This window comes from Amblyomma maculatum, chromosome 1 (genome assembly GCF_055883805.1).
Source record: "Amblyomma maculatum isolate TAMU_Amacu chromosome 1, ASM5588380v1, whole genome shotgun sequence".
Classification (NCBI taxonomy): domain Eukaryota; kingdom Metazoa; phylum Arthropoda; class Arachnida; order Ixodida; family Ixodidae; genus Amblyomma; species Amblyomma maculatum.
Window position 1 is genome coordinate 481,820,563 of NC_139344.1, and position 14,764 is coordinate 481,835,326.

The window sequence follows — 14,764 nt, forward strand, 5'->3', positions numbered from 1 at the left end:
TGGAAGTGTGTCCGTGACGTCATGGTTGCAGTGACCGCAGCGAATGGCAGCTTCTAGCAAGCCTTGCCAGTCAACCGACCCGTGACGTCACGGGACTAGGAAATAGTTCCATGCGACACCGCCAAGCGACATTCTCTCTGCCCGCGAATTTCAAAAAACGCTGTTTTTAAAAATTAATAATAAATCGCTGGCTTTGTTCCAAGGAGTTATACTTTGCGTTAATGCTCAAAAGGATGTGTTCTACACACTGAACACGTTTATCAGTGGTTTCTTGGGGGCCGCTTCCGTGGACCTTTAATGTTCCTCGCCGTACTGTCACGTTTTCGACGCCTGCAACGATGACCGCTGACTCCGAACGACGCCCCGCACCTTTACGCATCGTTGACGCGGATGTATCCATGCCGCCACGTTCATCTGCTCTCGTCACAGTCAGGTGCGATGACCAGTCCTGTGCTGCCGGCGTTGCCGAACAGAACACAGAGCTTCTGTTACATCATGGAGTCTGTGTTGCACGCGGTATAGTTCATCTGACTAATGGTCTAGCTCACGTGCCGATTACAAACTTCGGGAACGAACGGCAACGCATCGCTAAAGGCACCACGGTAGCCTACTTTGAAGGTGCCGCAGAAGCAGCCCATGACTGCTTTGTTCTTGAGACCAACACGTCTGCCAGCCAAACGCCCAACTTCGACCCTGATGTGAATCCCGCTCTATCACCGGCAGAGAAGGACAGACTCGTCGGGCTACTCTTTCAGTTTCAAGACTGCTTCTCATCCGCCTCCGCGGTTAAACAGACGCCCTTGACCAAGCACCGCATAATAACCGACGACCGCACCCGACCAGTCCGACAGAACCCCTACCGAGTGTCACCGCGGGAACGCGAAGTCATTGCTCAACAGGTAGACGAGATGTTAAATGACGGTGTCATACAACCATCGAGGAGTCCCTGGGATTCGCCTGTTGTCCTCGTTAAGAAGAAAGACGGAAGTTTAAGGTTCTGTGTGGACTACCTTAAGCTCAATCAAGTCACAATAAAAGACGTCTACCCGCTGCCACGCATTGATGACTCATTAGACCGGTTGCGCCACGCGCGCTACTTTTCATCGCTTGATCTTAAGAGCGGTTACTGGCAGATCGAAGTCGATGAACGTGATCGCGAGAAGACAGCGTTTGTCACGCCCGATGGACTTTATGAATTCAAAGTCCTACCTTTCGGATTGTGCTCCGCTCCAGCGACATTTCAGCGAATGATGGACGCAGTTCTATCTGGTCTTAAATGGCAGATGTGTCGTCTACCTGGACGACGTGTTTTCACCAACGTTCGAGGAACACCTCCAACGTCTCTCCGCTGTGCTATGGGCTATCAGATCTGCCGGCCTCACGTTACAACCACAAAAGTGTCACTTTGGCTATGAAGAGCTCCTGTTCTTGGGCCACGTCGTCAGCCATCGAGGAGTTCGTCCCGATCCCGCTAAAACAACAGCCATCACCAAATTCCCTACTCCATGTAACAAGAAGACAGTTCGCCGTTTCTTGGGCCTCTGCGCTTATTACCGCAGGTTTAATGAAAACTTTTCGCGCATTGTCGCTCCGTTGACACGTCTCACCCGGGATGATGTCACCTTCACCTGGACGGATGAACAGCAAAAGGCATTCGACGAGTTATGGCACCGCTTGCAGACAACACCTGTGCTTGCCCATTTCGATGCAAGGGCCGATACTCTGGTCCACACAGATGCCAGCAACGTGGGTCTAGGCGCTGTACTCGTCCAGTGGCAAGATGGTGCCGAGCGAGTTATCGCATACGCCAGCCGGACTTTGTCCCGTGACGAATCGAACTATTCCACCACCAAAAAAGAATGTCTGGCTGTTGTATGGGCGGTGATGAAATTTTGACCCTATCTTTATGGCCGGCACTTTCGGGTTGTGAGTGACCACCGTTCTCTGTGCTGGTTAACGAACTTGCGAGACCCCTCCGGATGCCTTGCACGATGGAGTTTACGGCTACAGGAGTTCGACATGACCATTGTGTATATGTCTGGACGTCAGCACAACGACGCCAACTGCTTGTCCCGTTCACCTGTCGAGGCTGCGCGGGAAGACGAAGAACCAGACTTCCCCTTATCGCAGCCGTCGACGAGCTCACTGTTTCGCAGCAGCAACGTGACGACCCGGCTCTCGCATCACTTATCGATTTTCTGGAAGCGCGCACTACAGAAGTTCCCAGTCTCTTCGCCAGAACGCATTCATCGTTCTGCATGTGAAACAATGTTTTATACAAGATGAACTTCGCTCTGACGGGAAGAGACTACCTCCTTGTCGTACCAGAGTCTCTTCGCAAAGAAATCTTACAGGCATGTCATGACGAGCCCACCGCGGGTAACCTGGGGCATGCTCGAACTCTGGCCCGAATTAAGAGGAGTTATTATTAGCCAAACCTTGTAGTCGCAGTACGACATTACGTGAGAACATGCCATGATTGCCAGCGACGGAAAACACCGCCTGTGAAACCGGCTGGTTTACTGCACTCTGTTCAAGTGCCAAGATACCCATTCGAACAAGTCGGCACGAATCTGTTGGGTCCTTTTCCAATTTCTGATTCGGGCAAAAGGTGGATAATTGTCACTACAGATTACATCACACGTTACGCTGAAACGAAGGCTCTCCAGCGCGGTACAGCAATCGAGGCAGCGAAATTTTTCATCGAACGCATCGTCCTAAGGCACGGCGCCCCGACAGTTATAATAACGGACCAAGGCACTGCTTTCACTGCTAAGCTACTGGAATCTGTCATGCAGCTAAGCGGCACTACCCATCGCAGGTCAACTGCCTACCATCCACAAACTAATGGCTTGACAGAACGTCTAAACAAAACTCTCGCCGACATGATGTCCATGTACGTGGATGTTGAACATCGGTCTTGGGATGATGTCCTGCCATACGTCACGTTTGCATACAACACGGCGCAGCAGGAAACAACGCAAATGACGCCATTCTCCTTATTGTATGGCCGCGAAGTTTCAGCAATGCTCGAAGCCATGTTGCTCCACGACGGCCATGACCTCGAAGTTGGCGCCGAGGAGTTTACTCAACGCGCAGCAGAAGAAGCGCGACAACTAGTGAGGGCATGCATCCGGAACCAGCAAGGTCGAGACACCCAGCATTACGATCACTGCCATCGTGTAGTGACTTTCGAACCGAGCGACAGAGTGTGGCTCTGGACTCCGATTCGACGTCGAGGACTATCCGAAAAACTTCTGAAGTTCTATCCGAAGTTCGATATGCTTTGGCCCATACAAAGTGGTCCGTCAGCTGAGCGACGTCACGTATGAAGTGCTTCCGGACGGCTTTTCTTCTACTCATCGCCAGCAGAAATCCGAGGTTGTCCATGTCGTGCGCATGAAGCCGTACTTTTTGCGAGAAAAATAACGCGCCGCCTACCGCATGTTTCTCGCTTTATTTCTTTTTTTTCTCTCTGCTTTGGAATTCATCAAGTTCACAGTTTTTTTTTAGAGAGGGGGGTAATGTAGCGTATAACACAGCAGCCGGCTGCTCATCGAGAGTCTCGAAGTGGCCCCGTGGCGTTCGAGAAGAAGTCGGTTGCTGTCACACGGTGCTCTGGACCTGCTCTCCTGTGCCTGCTAGGTCAGCCCCCTATAAAAACCAACCTTCTGGTTACGGGTCTAAACGGCTACGTGACAATATTGAGTTTTCATGCTATTCTCCCTTAGCAGTTTTTTTTTTTTCAAGAAAATACATCTATTGCGCAGTGATAAAGCTATCCTTATATCCGATATACTGCCAGTACTCGATCATTATATCTGGTTTATTTTAAAATAGGGACAATGAAAAATCGGCAAATCCCAACAATTTCACCATTACAAGTGGTATATCGTTATATCTGGTATCGTTATAAGTGGAGTGCACTGTATGCTGTGTTTAGCAGACAACGAAGGTGCCCAAACATACTAGTGAGCTACATTTATACAGTCGAACCCGGATATATCGAACTCAAAGGGGATCACGAAATAGTTCGATACATCGATAATTCGATATACAAAAATCGGCTTGTGACGCCACTTACGATGCCAAAAAATGATACCGTATTTGTCGCGTAAGCAACCCACTCGCATAATGAACCCACCCTGCACTTCTGCACGGCGAATTTGAAAAAAAAAAAAGCGTTAAGGCCAGCTCGCTCACATGCAAGCGATTGAGCGATCTCAGGGACGAGCGGCAGCGACAGAGCGAAAAATTTCAAACTCCCTCTCGCCCTCGCAAACTCCCTCTCAAACTCGCTTGAGCCACCGCGGCAGCTCTAAACAACGTTTCTGTGTTGCCACGGCAGAAATCACGAGCGTTTTTGCTTGCATGTCGATGGCGCGCGTCACTCCGTTTCGGTCGTCTCATCCACAGCTCATTTCTTGGCAGCGTGCCAAGATGCTGCGATAACGTCGGGGCGCGTTTATCTTTCGATAGCTCCTGCGGAGCGAACTTGGCAGAGTGCCTGTGATGGCTTGATTACACGTACAAGCCTGGTTCGATCGGGCGTCATGATCGCAGAAGCTGACCGCATGCTTTCGTTGATTCATACATGCAAGGATAAACGACTCCTGCAAAACGAAAAAAAGAAGAAAAAAAACCTGCTGCTCCTTAACATCCGAACAGCACAACAATAAAAAAAGATGACTCGCAAAGAAAAAAAAAAAAAACTGAGAGAGCTGCCGCTTTTTAACGTCCCCAGGCACCATAGCCACCTCAGCCGCCGCGCACAGAGGGTTCGCAATACACGCTCGACGCCTGTCTGAAAACGGGCTGAGCTGGCTTGGCGCATGCCAAGGAGAGAGGAGAGAGATAGCTTGAAGGAGAGAGATAGCTTGGCAAAAGGATGGGCACACCCACGCACATGGCTTGCAAACGTCATGTGTTGGCGCGCGGAAAATAACTGCAGATGCGCGCGCCTTTGGGGAATGGGTGCGGCGCTGCCCAGACCAGCCGTCACCGAACTGTCCCCTCTCATTCCTTCCGCACGTGGCTTGAAAACGGCACGCGGCAAACGACCAAGGGTGATGCGATCGTCTTTGGGGAAGGCATACTTTCCAGTGCTTGGTGCGGAGTTCGATATATCGAACGACCGGTGAAATTAAGTTCGATATATGACGCGGCTTTCCTATACTTTTACATCGAATTTTCAAGGGGATATTCCGTGCGTTTGATATTGACACATACCATTCATAGGCGACGAAGATTTGAACCGGCGATTCGGAGAAGACGACGAAGCGAAACAGTGCTCCGCTGTCGTGCTGCCCTGACTGGCTGTTGGTGTCCTTCGGTGTCAGAGTGCCAGAACGCCTTCTGTGTAACGTTACGTTACAAATCTGGTGGAGGTGCTGGGTATCGATCCAGTCCTGCAGAATCAACCTGCCAATACGGAGCTTACCCCCGTACATCAACGCCTCGGCCGCCGCCTACGTGGAGAGCCCCCTGAATTCAGACCCCTTCCGGCTGCTACCAGAACGACGCATCCTCAGACAACCGTCGAACCTGCTGCAATGACATCTGAGAGCAGGCTTCCCACCCACATCCTGTGTCATCAGCCGCGAACACCCCCCTCCTTTCATGGCGACGTGTTCGAGGACGCCGAGGACTGGCTTGAGAACTACGAGCGAGTTGCTCGTTACAACGGGTGGACTGATGAGCGCAAGCTCCACAACGTGTACTTCGCCCTTGAAGAGTCTGCACGGACATGGTTTGAAAACCATGAGGCTGCCTTCCCATCCTGGGCAGCTTTCTGTCGTGATTTCAAAGCCACCTTTCCTAGCGCCGACCGCCGGGAGCGAGCAGAAGCTGCGCTACACTCGCGCAATCAGTGCCCGAACGAGAGCGTGCGTATGTTCTTTGAGGACATGACACGCCTTTTCAAGCGTGCAGACCCACAAATGCCTGAAGATAAGAAACTGCGTCACCTGATGCGAGGCGTTAAACAAGAACTTTTCGCCGGACTGGTGCGCAGTCCACCGCGCACTGTGGCGGAGTTTCTCAGCGAGGCAGCGACCATGGAGACAACGCTGCAACACCGAGCCCGTCAGTACAACCGTGACGTGAACATCATTGGGTCCGACGCACCTCCTGTGCATATCGGCAGCGACATGGACGCGCTACGAAATCTCATCCGTTCTGTCGTGCGGGAGGAACTGCAAGCGCTCCGGATGCCTTGCAACACAACAGCTTTTCCTTCACTGGCTGAAGTCGTCCGGGACGAGGTGCGTATGGCAGCTCAGCAAGTTGCTGACGTTCCCCAGCAGCGCGTTCCCCACCAGACGATCGACGCGAGGCCCACCTACGCGTCCGTATTACGTAGGGCTCCCCCGCCGGATCATAGTATCAACGCCGCAGCTCCAGCAATGGAGCCGCAGGGTCCTCGCATGGAGGGACTCGCATGGAACCGCATGGGGCCTCACTACTCCCCTCCGCCAATCTACCAGCGACCCCGTCAAGTATGGCAGCCCCGGGACCGTCGCCCCCTGTGCTATCATTGCGGGGAAGCCAGTCACCTTTACCGGGCGTGCCCGTACCGCCGGGTCAACATGCGGGGTTTCGCCTCGGAGGAACTCGACCCTCGGAATGACGAACGGCCTACTGAGATTGCAAGCGACCTTGCAGCGCGACAGTATCCCGTAACGTCCGGTTACCAAGAGCGTCGGTCTACGTCCCCGACGAGCTACCGCTCTACAAGTCCCCATACTTCCCGACGCCGCTCCTCTCCCAGCCCTAGCCGGGAAAACTAATACCAGCGGCCTTCGGAGGCAGGGTCGCTGATGTCGGGAAATGTGCAGATCCTCCGTCATCGTCAGGCCGACCCGACGAGATTTCGCTTGTGTCAGGTAGCGACAGCATCCGGCATACTACCTCCGATTTATGTGTAACGATTGATGGAGTGGATGTCACCGCGTTACTCGACACTGGTGCCGATTATTCAGTAATGAGCCGTGGTCTCGCCCGAGAATTGAAGAAAGTTTTGACACATTGGTCCGGCCCGAAAATTCGCACGGCGGGAAGTCACTTGATCGAACCTGCAGGCAAGTGCACAGCGCGGGTCGGCATCCGTGGTTTTGTGTATGTCGGAGAATTTATCGTGCTTCCTGAGTGTTCGAAAGACTTGATCCTCGGTCTAGACTTCCTGCAGACCAACGGCGCTGTCATTGACCTGAAAGAAGCGCGTGTTTCCTTTTCGACGAAACGAGCCGTGGCGCGCATTGAAAACGAAGATCCGGGTCTGAACGTTTTGCGTATAGTCGACGATGACGTGAGGGTTCCGGCACGTTCTAGTGTGTTGGTTCTTGTAAAGCATGACTTATTCCACGATTACGAGAGCATCGCGGATGGGCACCTTCCGCTACTACTCGAGAAGGAATTAGCCGTTGCTCGAGGACTCGTACAACTCCAGAACAGTTGTGCTACTGTCCTCCTGACAAATTTTGCTAAGGAGATGCGGCATCTCGCCAAGGACACGGCTGTTGCCGTCCTTCACGATGTTACTGCCTTGCCTCATTTATGCACCACCGGAGCGAACCCTAAAGAGGAGGCCGCACCTTGTCATGCTCTGCAGACCGTTAAAATTAACCCCGACTTGAGGCCCGATCAGAGGAATCTTCTTTCGGCTCTTCTGAGCGATTTCGCAGACTGCTTCGCCACAGGCTCTAAGGTTGGTCGTACTCCTGTCGCCAAGCACCGAATCATCACCGATGAGACCACGTTACCGGTATGCCAGCGCCCGTACCGGGTTTCTCCTAAAGAACGTGACGCCATTAAAATGCAAGTGGATGAAATGCTTGCGGACGACGTGATCCAGCCTTCGACGAGCCCATGGGCATCGCCAGTGGTCCTTGTCAAAAAGAAAGATGGCACCTTGAGATTCTGTGTCGATTACCGAAAGTTAAATAACGTGACTAAAAAGGACGTCTATCCGCTGCCCAGGATTAATGATGCCCTCGACCGACTACGCGACGCCAGGTACTTGTCCTCATTAGACCTCAAAAGCGGATACTGGCAAATTGATGTGGATCAGAGAGACCGAGAGAAGACTGCATTTGTGACGCCCGACGGCCTATACGAGTTTAAGGTGCTTCCGTTTGGTCTTTGCTCTGCACCGGCCACGTTCCAACGTATGATGGACACGGTTTTATCAGGTCTGAAGTGGCAGTCGTGCTTGGTGTACTTAGATGATGTCGTTATTTTCTCGCCTACTTTCGAGCAACACTTGGACCGGTTGCGCATCGTGCTTCAAGCACTCAAAGGCGCGCAACTAACGATCAAGCCTGAGAAATGCCACTTTGCTTTCAAGGAACTACGCTTTCTCGGCCATGTTGTCAGTGCACAGGGCGTTCTCCCTGATCCCGAAAAGACTACCGCAGTGTCAAATTTTCCACGCCCCACCGACAAAAAGGCACTTCGACGATTTCTAGGTCTTTGTTCATACTACCGACGCTTCGTCCAAGATTTTTCTAAGATAGCTGAACCACTGACAGCACTAACCAGAGAAGACATACCCTTCCTGTGGGGAGACGATCAAGAACAAGCCTTCCAGGAGCTTAGAAGCCGCCTACACAGACCCCCAATACTCGCCCATTTCGATGAAGACGCCGCAACCGACGTACATACTGATGCCAGCAACGTTGGCCTCGGCGCGATACTCATTCAGTGGCAAGGCGGAATAGAACGGGTTATCGCCTACGCGAGCCGAACACTCTCACGATCAGAGACGAACTATTCGACAACAGAGAAGGAGTGCCTTGCGGTAATCTGGGCCATCAGCAAGTTTCGACCATATTTGTATGGACGACCCTTCCGTATTGTCAGCGACCATCATTCCTTGTGCTGGCTGGCAAGCCTTAAAGACCCGTCTGGACGCTTAGCTCGTTGGAGCCTCCGTCTTCAAGAGTATGACGTCACTGTTGTGTATAAGTCGGGACATAAACACCAAGATGCGGATTGTTTGTCACGCGCGCCATTGGACTCCACTGCAGTGGAAAACGCCGACGATTTTCCCTTTATTGGGGCCATTACCCAATCACATATGGCTGACCTTCAACGCAAGGACCCGGAGCTGGCGCCGCTCATCGATTATCTGGAAGGACACGGTGGTAGAGTACCGCTTGTTTTTCGTCGTGGCTTGCAGTCATACGCTTTACGAAGTGGAGTTCTCTACAAGCGCAATTTTGAAAGATCCAAAGAGACATTTCTACTCGTAGTGCCTACGCACCTACGGCCTGACATCTTAAGCGCTTGTCACGACGAACCGTCCTCCGGCCACTTGGGAGTTAGTCGTACGCTTGCAAGAATTCGGGAGAAATACTATTGGCCGAAATTATTACCTTCAGTGCGATCTTACGTAAAAACCTGCCGTGATTGTCAACGCCGAAAGACTCCACCCGTGAAACCAGCTGGATTTCTTCAGCCGATCGCTCCACCGAAAACTCCTTTCCAACAAGTGGGGATGGATCTTCTTGGTCCTTTCCCGAAGTCAAGTAATGGAAAGCGTTGGATTGTTGTCGCGACGGACTACTTGACCCGATATGCTGAGACCGCGTCACTCACAAATGGAACTGCCGCCGAAGTCGCAGAGTTTTTTGTCCACGACATTGTGTTGCGTCACGGCGCTCCGGCTGTTAGCATTACCGATCGCGGGGCAGCTTTTACGGCCCGCCTGACTAAGGCTGTACTGAACCTTACACACACTAGCCATAGACGGGCCACGGCATACCACCCGCAAACTAATGGCTTGGTGGAAAGGCTAAACAGAACTCTGGCTGACATGCTGTCTATGTACGTGGATATAGAGCATAAGACCTGGGATAAAATCCTCCCATATGCCACGTTCGCATATAATACGGCACTTCAGGAGACGACGCGGCTCACACCCTTCGAGCTTGTCTTCGGCCGTCGAGTGACCACTCCACTGGATACAATGCTGCCCGTATACACCAACGACGAAGATGAGCTTGACCTGGACATCGCTAGTTTTACCCAGCGTGCGGAAGAAGCACGGCAGCTGGCAAGGCAGCGCATATACCTACAACAGCAACTAGACGCTGACCGTTACAACAAGGGACGGCGCTTCGCTGCCTACGAGCCTGGAGACTATGTCTGGATTTGGACGCCCGTGCGTCATCGTGGGCTCTCTGAAAAATTACTGCGCCGGTACTTCGTCCCATATCGTGTCCTCCGCCGCCTCAGCGACGTTACTTGCGAAGTTGAATCCGCGACCCAAGATCCCTCAAGCCGCAGACGACGCAAGTTCACTGATGTTGTACACGTCGTCCGGATGAAACCCTACCACGATCGCCCCGCTGACTATTCTTGAGACTGATGGTGCCCCGTTTTGTGTTGTGGTATCCCACACCAACCTAGCATAACATCTGTCAGCTCATCGCATCAAGCAGCATTTGCAGCATCGAGGCGATGCTGCCAAGAAGGGGGGCAATGACACATACCATTCATATGCGACGAAGATTTGAACCGGCGATTCGGAGAAGACGACGAAGCGAAACAGTGCTCCGCTTTCGTGCTGCCCTGACTGGCTGTTGGTGTCCTTCGGTGTCAGAGTGCCAGAACGCCTTCTGTGTAACGTTACGTTACAATATAACCAAAATTCGATATATCCGGGTTCGATATAACCGGGTTCGACTGTATATATCTTACATGTAGCAGCATATGCTTCATAATTTTGCTTATTTCTGGTCATATGATGCGTTTAGGAGTCAACAAAGACGCCGAAGTATACGCATGACCAAGAGCCAGGTGGTGTGGTGGCAGAGTGCAAAGGTGGAAAACAACAAACATTTCAACATTATAAGGGACTGCTTTATAAAATAAAAAATTTATAAGAGGCACTGCACTCAGAACAATCTCATGTGAAAAGTTGAAAGCAACGCTTATAAAACACAGTTCCAGCAAATGCTTCCCAATGTTCTCTGGAACTGCCTTTTTCACTACCTCGAAGAATCCCATTTCAAAAATTTCAGTGGCCTATAGATCATACGTTTTCCTGGAACATATTTGTTCCCACAGACTTGTTAAGAAACAAATACATGAGTTTCTACTGGGCCACATAAATAAAAGACCAGCAACAGCAGTCCCCAAAAGCCTTATCTGTTAGGCAAGAAATGCCACCAGACCCACTTGAAGTGTAGCTCCTTGAAGACGAAATGTGTCTCGACGATGCCTGTGGTCTTGACCCGTGTGCGCAGCACGTCCTGCTGGGTGGGCGTGTAGCTGGGCTGGGAGATGCGGTCCAGGGCATTTAGGTAGTAGGAGGCCGAGTCGTTGAGCTGGTATTCGCGCGAGCGGGCAAAGCAGTGCTGCACCCCGGGGTCCTGCCAAAGGCGTTTCATCAGGGCCGCCAGCTCCGGGGTGATCTCACACTCCTGTGACGACGTCGCCCCTGCCACCGTGAAGAACTGGCGGGCGTCATCCTGCACGCCAAGGGACACCTCGATGCGAGGAAGCCTCAACAGCTGAGAACAAAGCAGCCAAGTTAAACCAGCTCTGCACAGCAGAGAGTCAAACCGAGTTTTTTGGATTGGGGTTCCCCGAGAACCTAGACTCCTTTCCTCTGCCCACTCAAGCTGAGAGATGTCAGGTCGCGACTGCACACCTGTTTCTTCGCAGCAGCATGGACACCTGCTAAACGTACGCATATATGCAGACTGCCTTGAGTATACACACACTCTTTATGCACACAGGGTTGAAGTTTTGGATGCATTGCGGTGCCAACCCAGAGGAGAAATGCTAAACTGGAAAAGCAAGCATTCCAGACATGCAATTCACTAAAGAGGAATTCCTCGAGATTTCCAACATCAAACATAATAAGATATCAAATATTTCTCAATCTCAACATCTCAAATTACCAAATACTATATCATATAGAGCCAGGCTAAAGCCCTCTGTAGCAGCCTTTTATATGTAGAAAAGCAAAATGCCACGGAAGAAACACGAAACAAGAAAGCACAATCCACCACTTGCAGGCTAGCCTAGTCCTCCCTGCATCTAAATGCATTGTACGTAGCAGGACAAACTATGCGCGTACAGGTATCCCCTCAAAACTGACCACTCAACTTGCACACGAAAACTGGAGCATGCAGAGGTAGCAATGCACAACACTCACCAAAACTCTCAAGCTGAGAGAATACCACCCACTCAGCACTCACTCAAAAAGGAGCCTGACCAAAACGTACTATGAGCTTAGGCTGGAAATGAAAAGTTCTTCACACTGGCACTTGAGCGTTCTAATCCTGACAAAAAAAAATATATATTAATCATGCAAATCAAGCTGAAGCAATAGAAGTCTTAAAAAACAAAAATTTCTTTAAAACTTTCAGGCTCGTAAATCTACAACATTTCATCTTCCTGGCAACATGTCCTTCATATGAAGTAGTCACAATTATGTTTTTGGGAGCAAAGCTCCATTCACGTTGCCAAGTTTTCAGTAACTGTTACTGGATGGCAAAATGGTGCTCGACCTCATTCAACTGCACAGGTATAATTGGGGATGTTTTTAGAAGATAATAGTGGCAGTCATAATTGGGCCACTAGATTGGCCGCAAGGCAGCTGCTGGGCATGTTTGCTGGGTGTAGTTACCTCCATCTGTAACAAGTCAAACTTATGTTTGTTTTTGCTGCGACTCCTCAACTTTTAAAATGAGCATTTATGTTCAAGTATGCCTTAAAGGCAAAATGTCTCCTAGAGCTTTTTCTTTATTTTTGGGCTAAATGCAATGAAAGTTCACTCTTGCCAACTGGTTCTTGTGGTGATTTTAAATGCGCAACCTTTTTGTCTGATATATAAATTAGTTTCCAATAATACTATTTTCACACTTTTGTTTGCAAAAACAAAAAGGACCATGATTATAAAACTGCCAATGTGGCTAGATAGCATAAAGGACAAGGAACATCATGTGGAGAGTACTTTTGTGATTAAACTAACATTAGTTATTTTGAAACTGGTTGATGAGCAGCTTAAATTATTGTAAAAAATTACCATAAATTGAGAAATCAATTCCCAACAGTGTACACCTTAATCATTTATGTATTGAAACGTACACTGATCGTCAAAACTGTCGTCGATGTCAAAAATTGTTAAGCTTTTTAAGTGCCTGTAACTGTGTTTTTCATTTTTAATTTGTTCAGCTTTCTGAGTACTTCTTACTGTTGTATTTTTCCATTGTTAATTTGCATCTTTGAGTGTAGAAAACAATTTCATCTGTACCGCGCTGTTTCCCATGTGTGCAAATTGTATGGGGCTCTGAACCTAGTCAGGTGCAAGTACGTACCCTTTTGTTCGGGGTCCTTTAGTTTCAGTATAAGGAAACTGGCATTCTAAATAAATGTTTTAGCAATGATGCAATCAGCCACCGTAACCAGTAACCTCTCCCGATGTCTCCCGTGCTCACGCCTGCTCACGCGCTGATTGGTCCCGACGCGGCGGGCCTGGGTTCCGCCATCCAAGCATGTGGCGCCATCTGGCTAAGTCAAGGCAATCTGGGTGCGTAAAAGCATAGCCTCCGAGATCACCTCCACGCGGAGGTGCTCTCTGAGGCCATAGTCATAGCCGCAATCGACTCCCAAGTCATAGCGGCCTCACAGCATTCACTATCGGTAATCTAGCTATCACGGATCACTGTCCATTCGCTTGCATAACTATTTGTACCAAGGACTATCAATCATGATTAAATTGCGAGGATTGTTCGGCCAATACTGAGGCCCTGGTAGAAGTAATTACAGTGATACAAGCGAACGTTTTTTTTTTTCCTACAGCTGCGGCCCGGTGCGACGCACCTGACGTCTGTTAGCTCCGCTGCTGAAGGCGCCGTGCAAAGCATGAAAATATTTTACAAGATTGACTTGCCAGTAAAGCGGTGCTAAAGTTCGACTTTTATTACAGCGTTAGCTCATTCCGATGCACCGTTCGCTGGAGCTTCGATGTGAAACGAGCTAGGGCTAGCGACGTCTAGGGTAGGCGGGGAGCGGCGCAGTTCGTTCCCGGCACGCCATCGAGAGACATCATTGCCGAAAGCCCTGCACTTGTGCAGGCATGCTGTTGGGGCCCGAGTATAGCAGGCAGTCCCCATTGCGTACACCGGTGAGGTAACTGTAACATGCACCAACGAAGAAGCTATCGAGTAAAGCGAAAAGAAGTGTAGTACTTTCTCAGGGCACAGCCGGTATCGGCGGCAGCGCCGCCGCTGTACGAGCCCAGCCATATGTCGTCACTATTTGCTCTGCCGACTCCACGTCACAGTTGTTTGATGACGTCCTGTTGTTTACCTATATACACGTTTTCGTCACTGAGATGTCGCTGCCGATTGGTTTTGAAAAATGGAGTACTTGCCTGGCTTCTTTTTAAAATCAAATTAAAATATCTTCACGGCATCGTGCAAGGTTGGGATTGCTTGAGGAGCATCTCTGTATAACCAGGAAAGCAATCATATTCCTTCCAACGCTTCAAAAACTGGTGTCTATACTTCTCTAAGAGCCCTGTCCCCCTTTAAACAGTGCTACCAGCATACTGTTTTTCAACAGAAACTATTAACTGTATTCGGGGACTATATTCAACTACAGTCGAACCTCGTTATAACGAAGTAGTACAGAGCGTGAAAATTTGTTCATTATATCCGATATTCGTATAAAAGTGTGCGCCCAAATTCCCGTAAATAAGTTTGATAATAAAGCAAAACAAAATGTCCACTAATATATTAGTGAACAT

General features: G+C 50.1%; 1 protein-coding gene across 1 annotated transcript in view; it reads right to left on the minus strand.

The window, feature by feature from the left end:
- Galphai (G protein alpha i subunit) overlaps positions 1-14,764 on the minus strand; it is a 134,686-nt gene that overhangs the window by 76,982 nt on the left and 42,940 nt on the right. Inside the window, exon 4 of the mRNA XM_084607549.1 lies at positions 11,182-11,474. Coding sequence (XP_084463675.1) covers positions 11,182-11,474 — 293 coding nt within the window. The remainder of the gene's footprint in view (positions 1-11,181; positions 11,475-14,764) is intronic.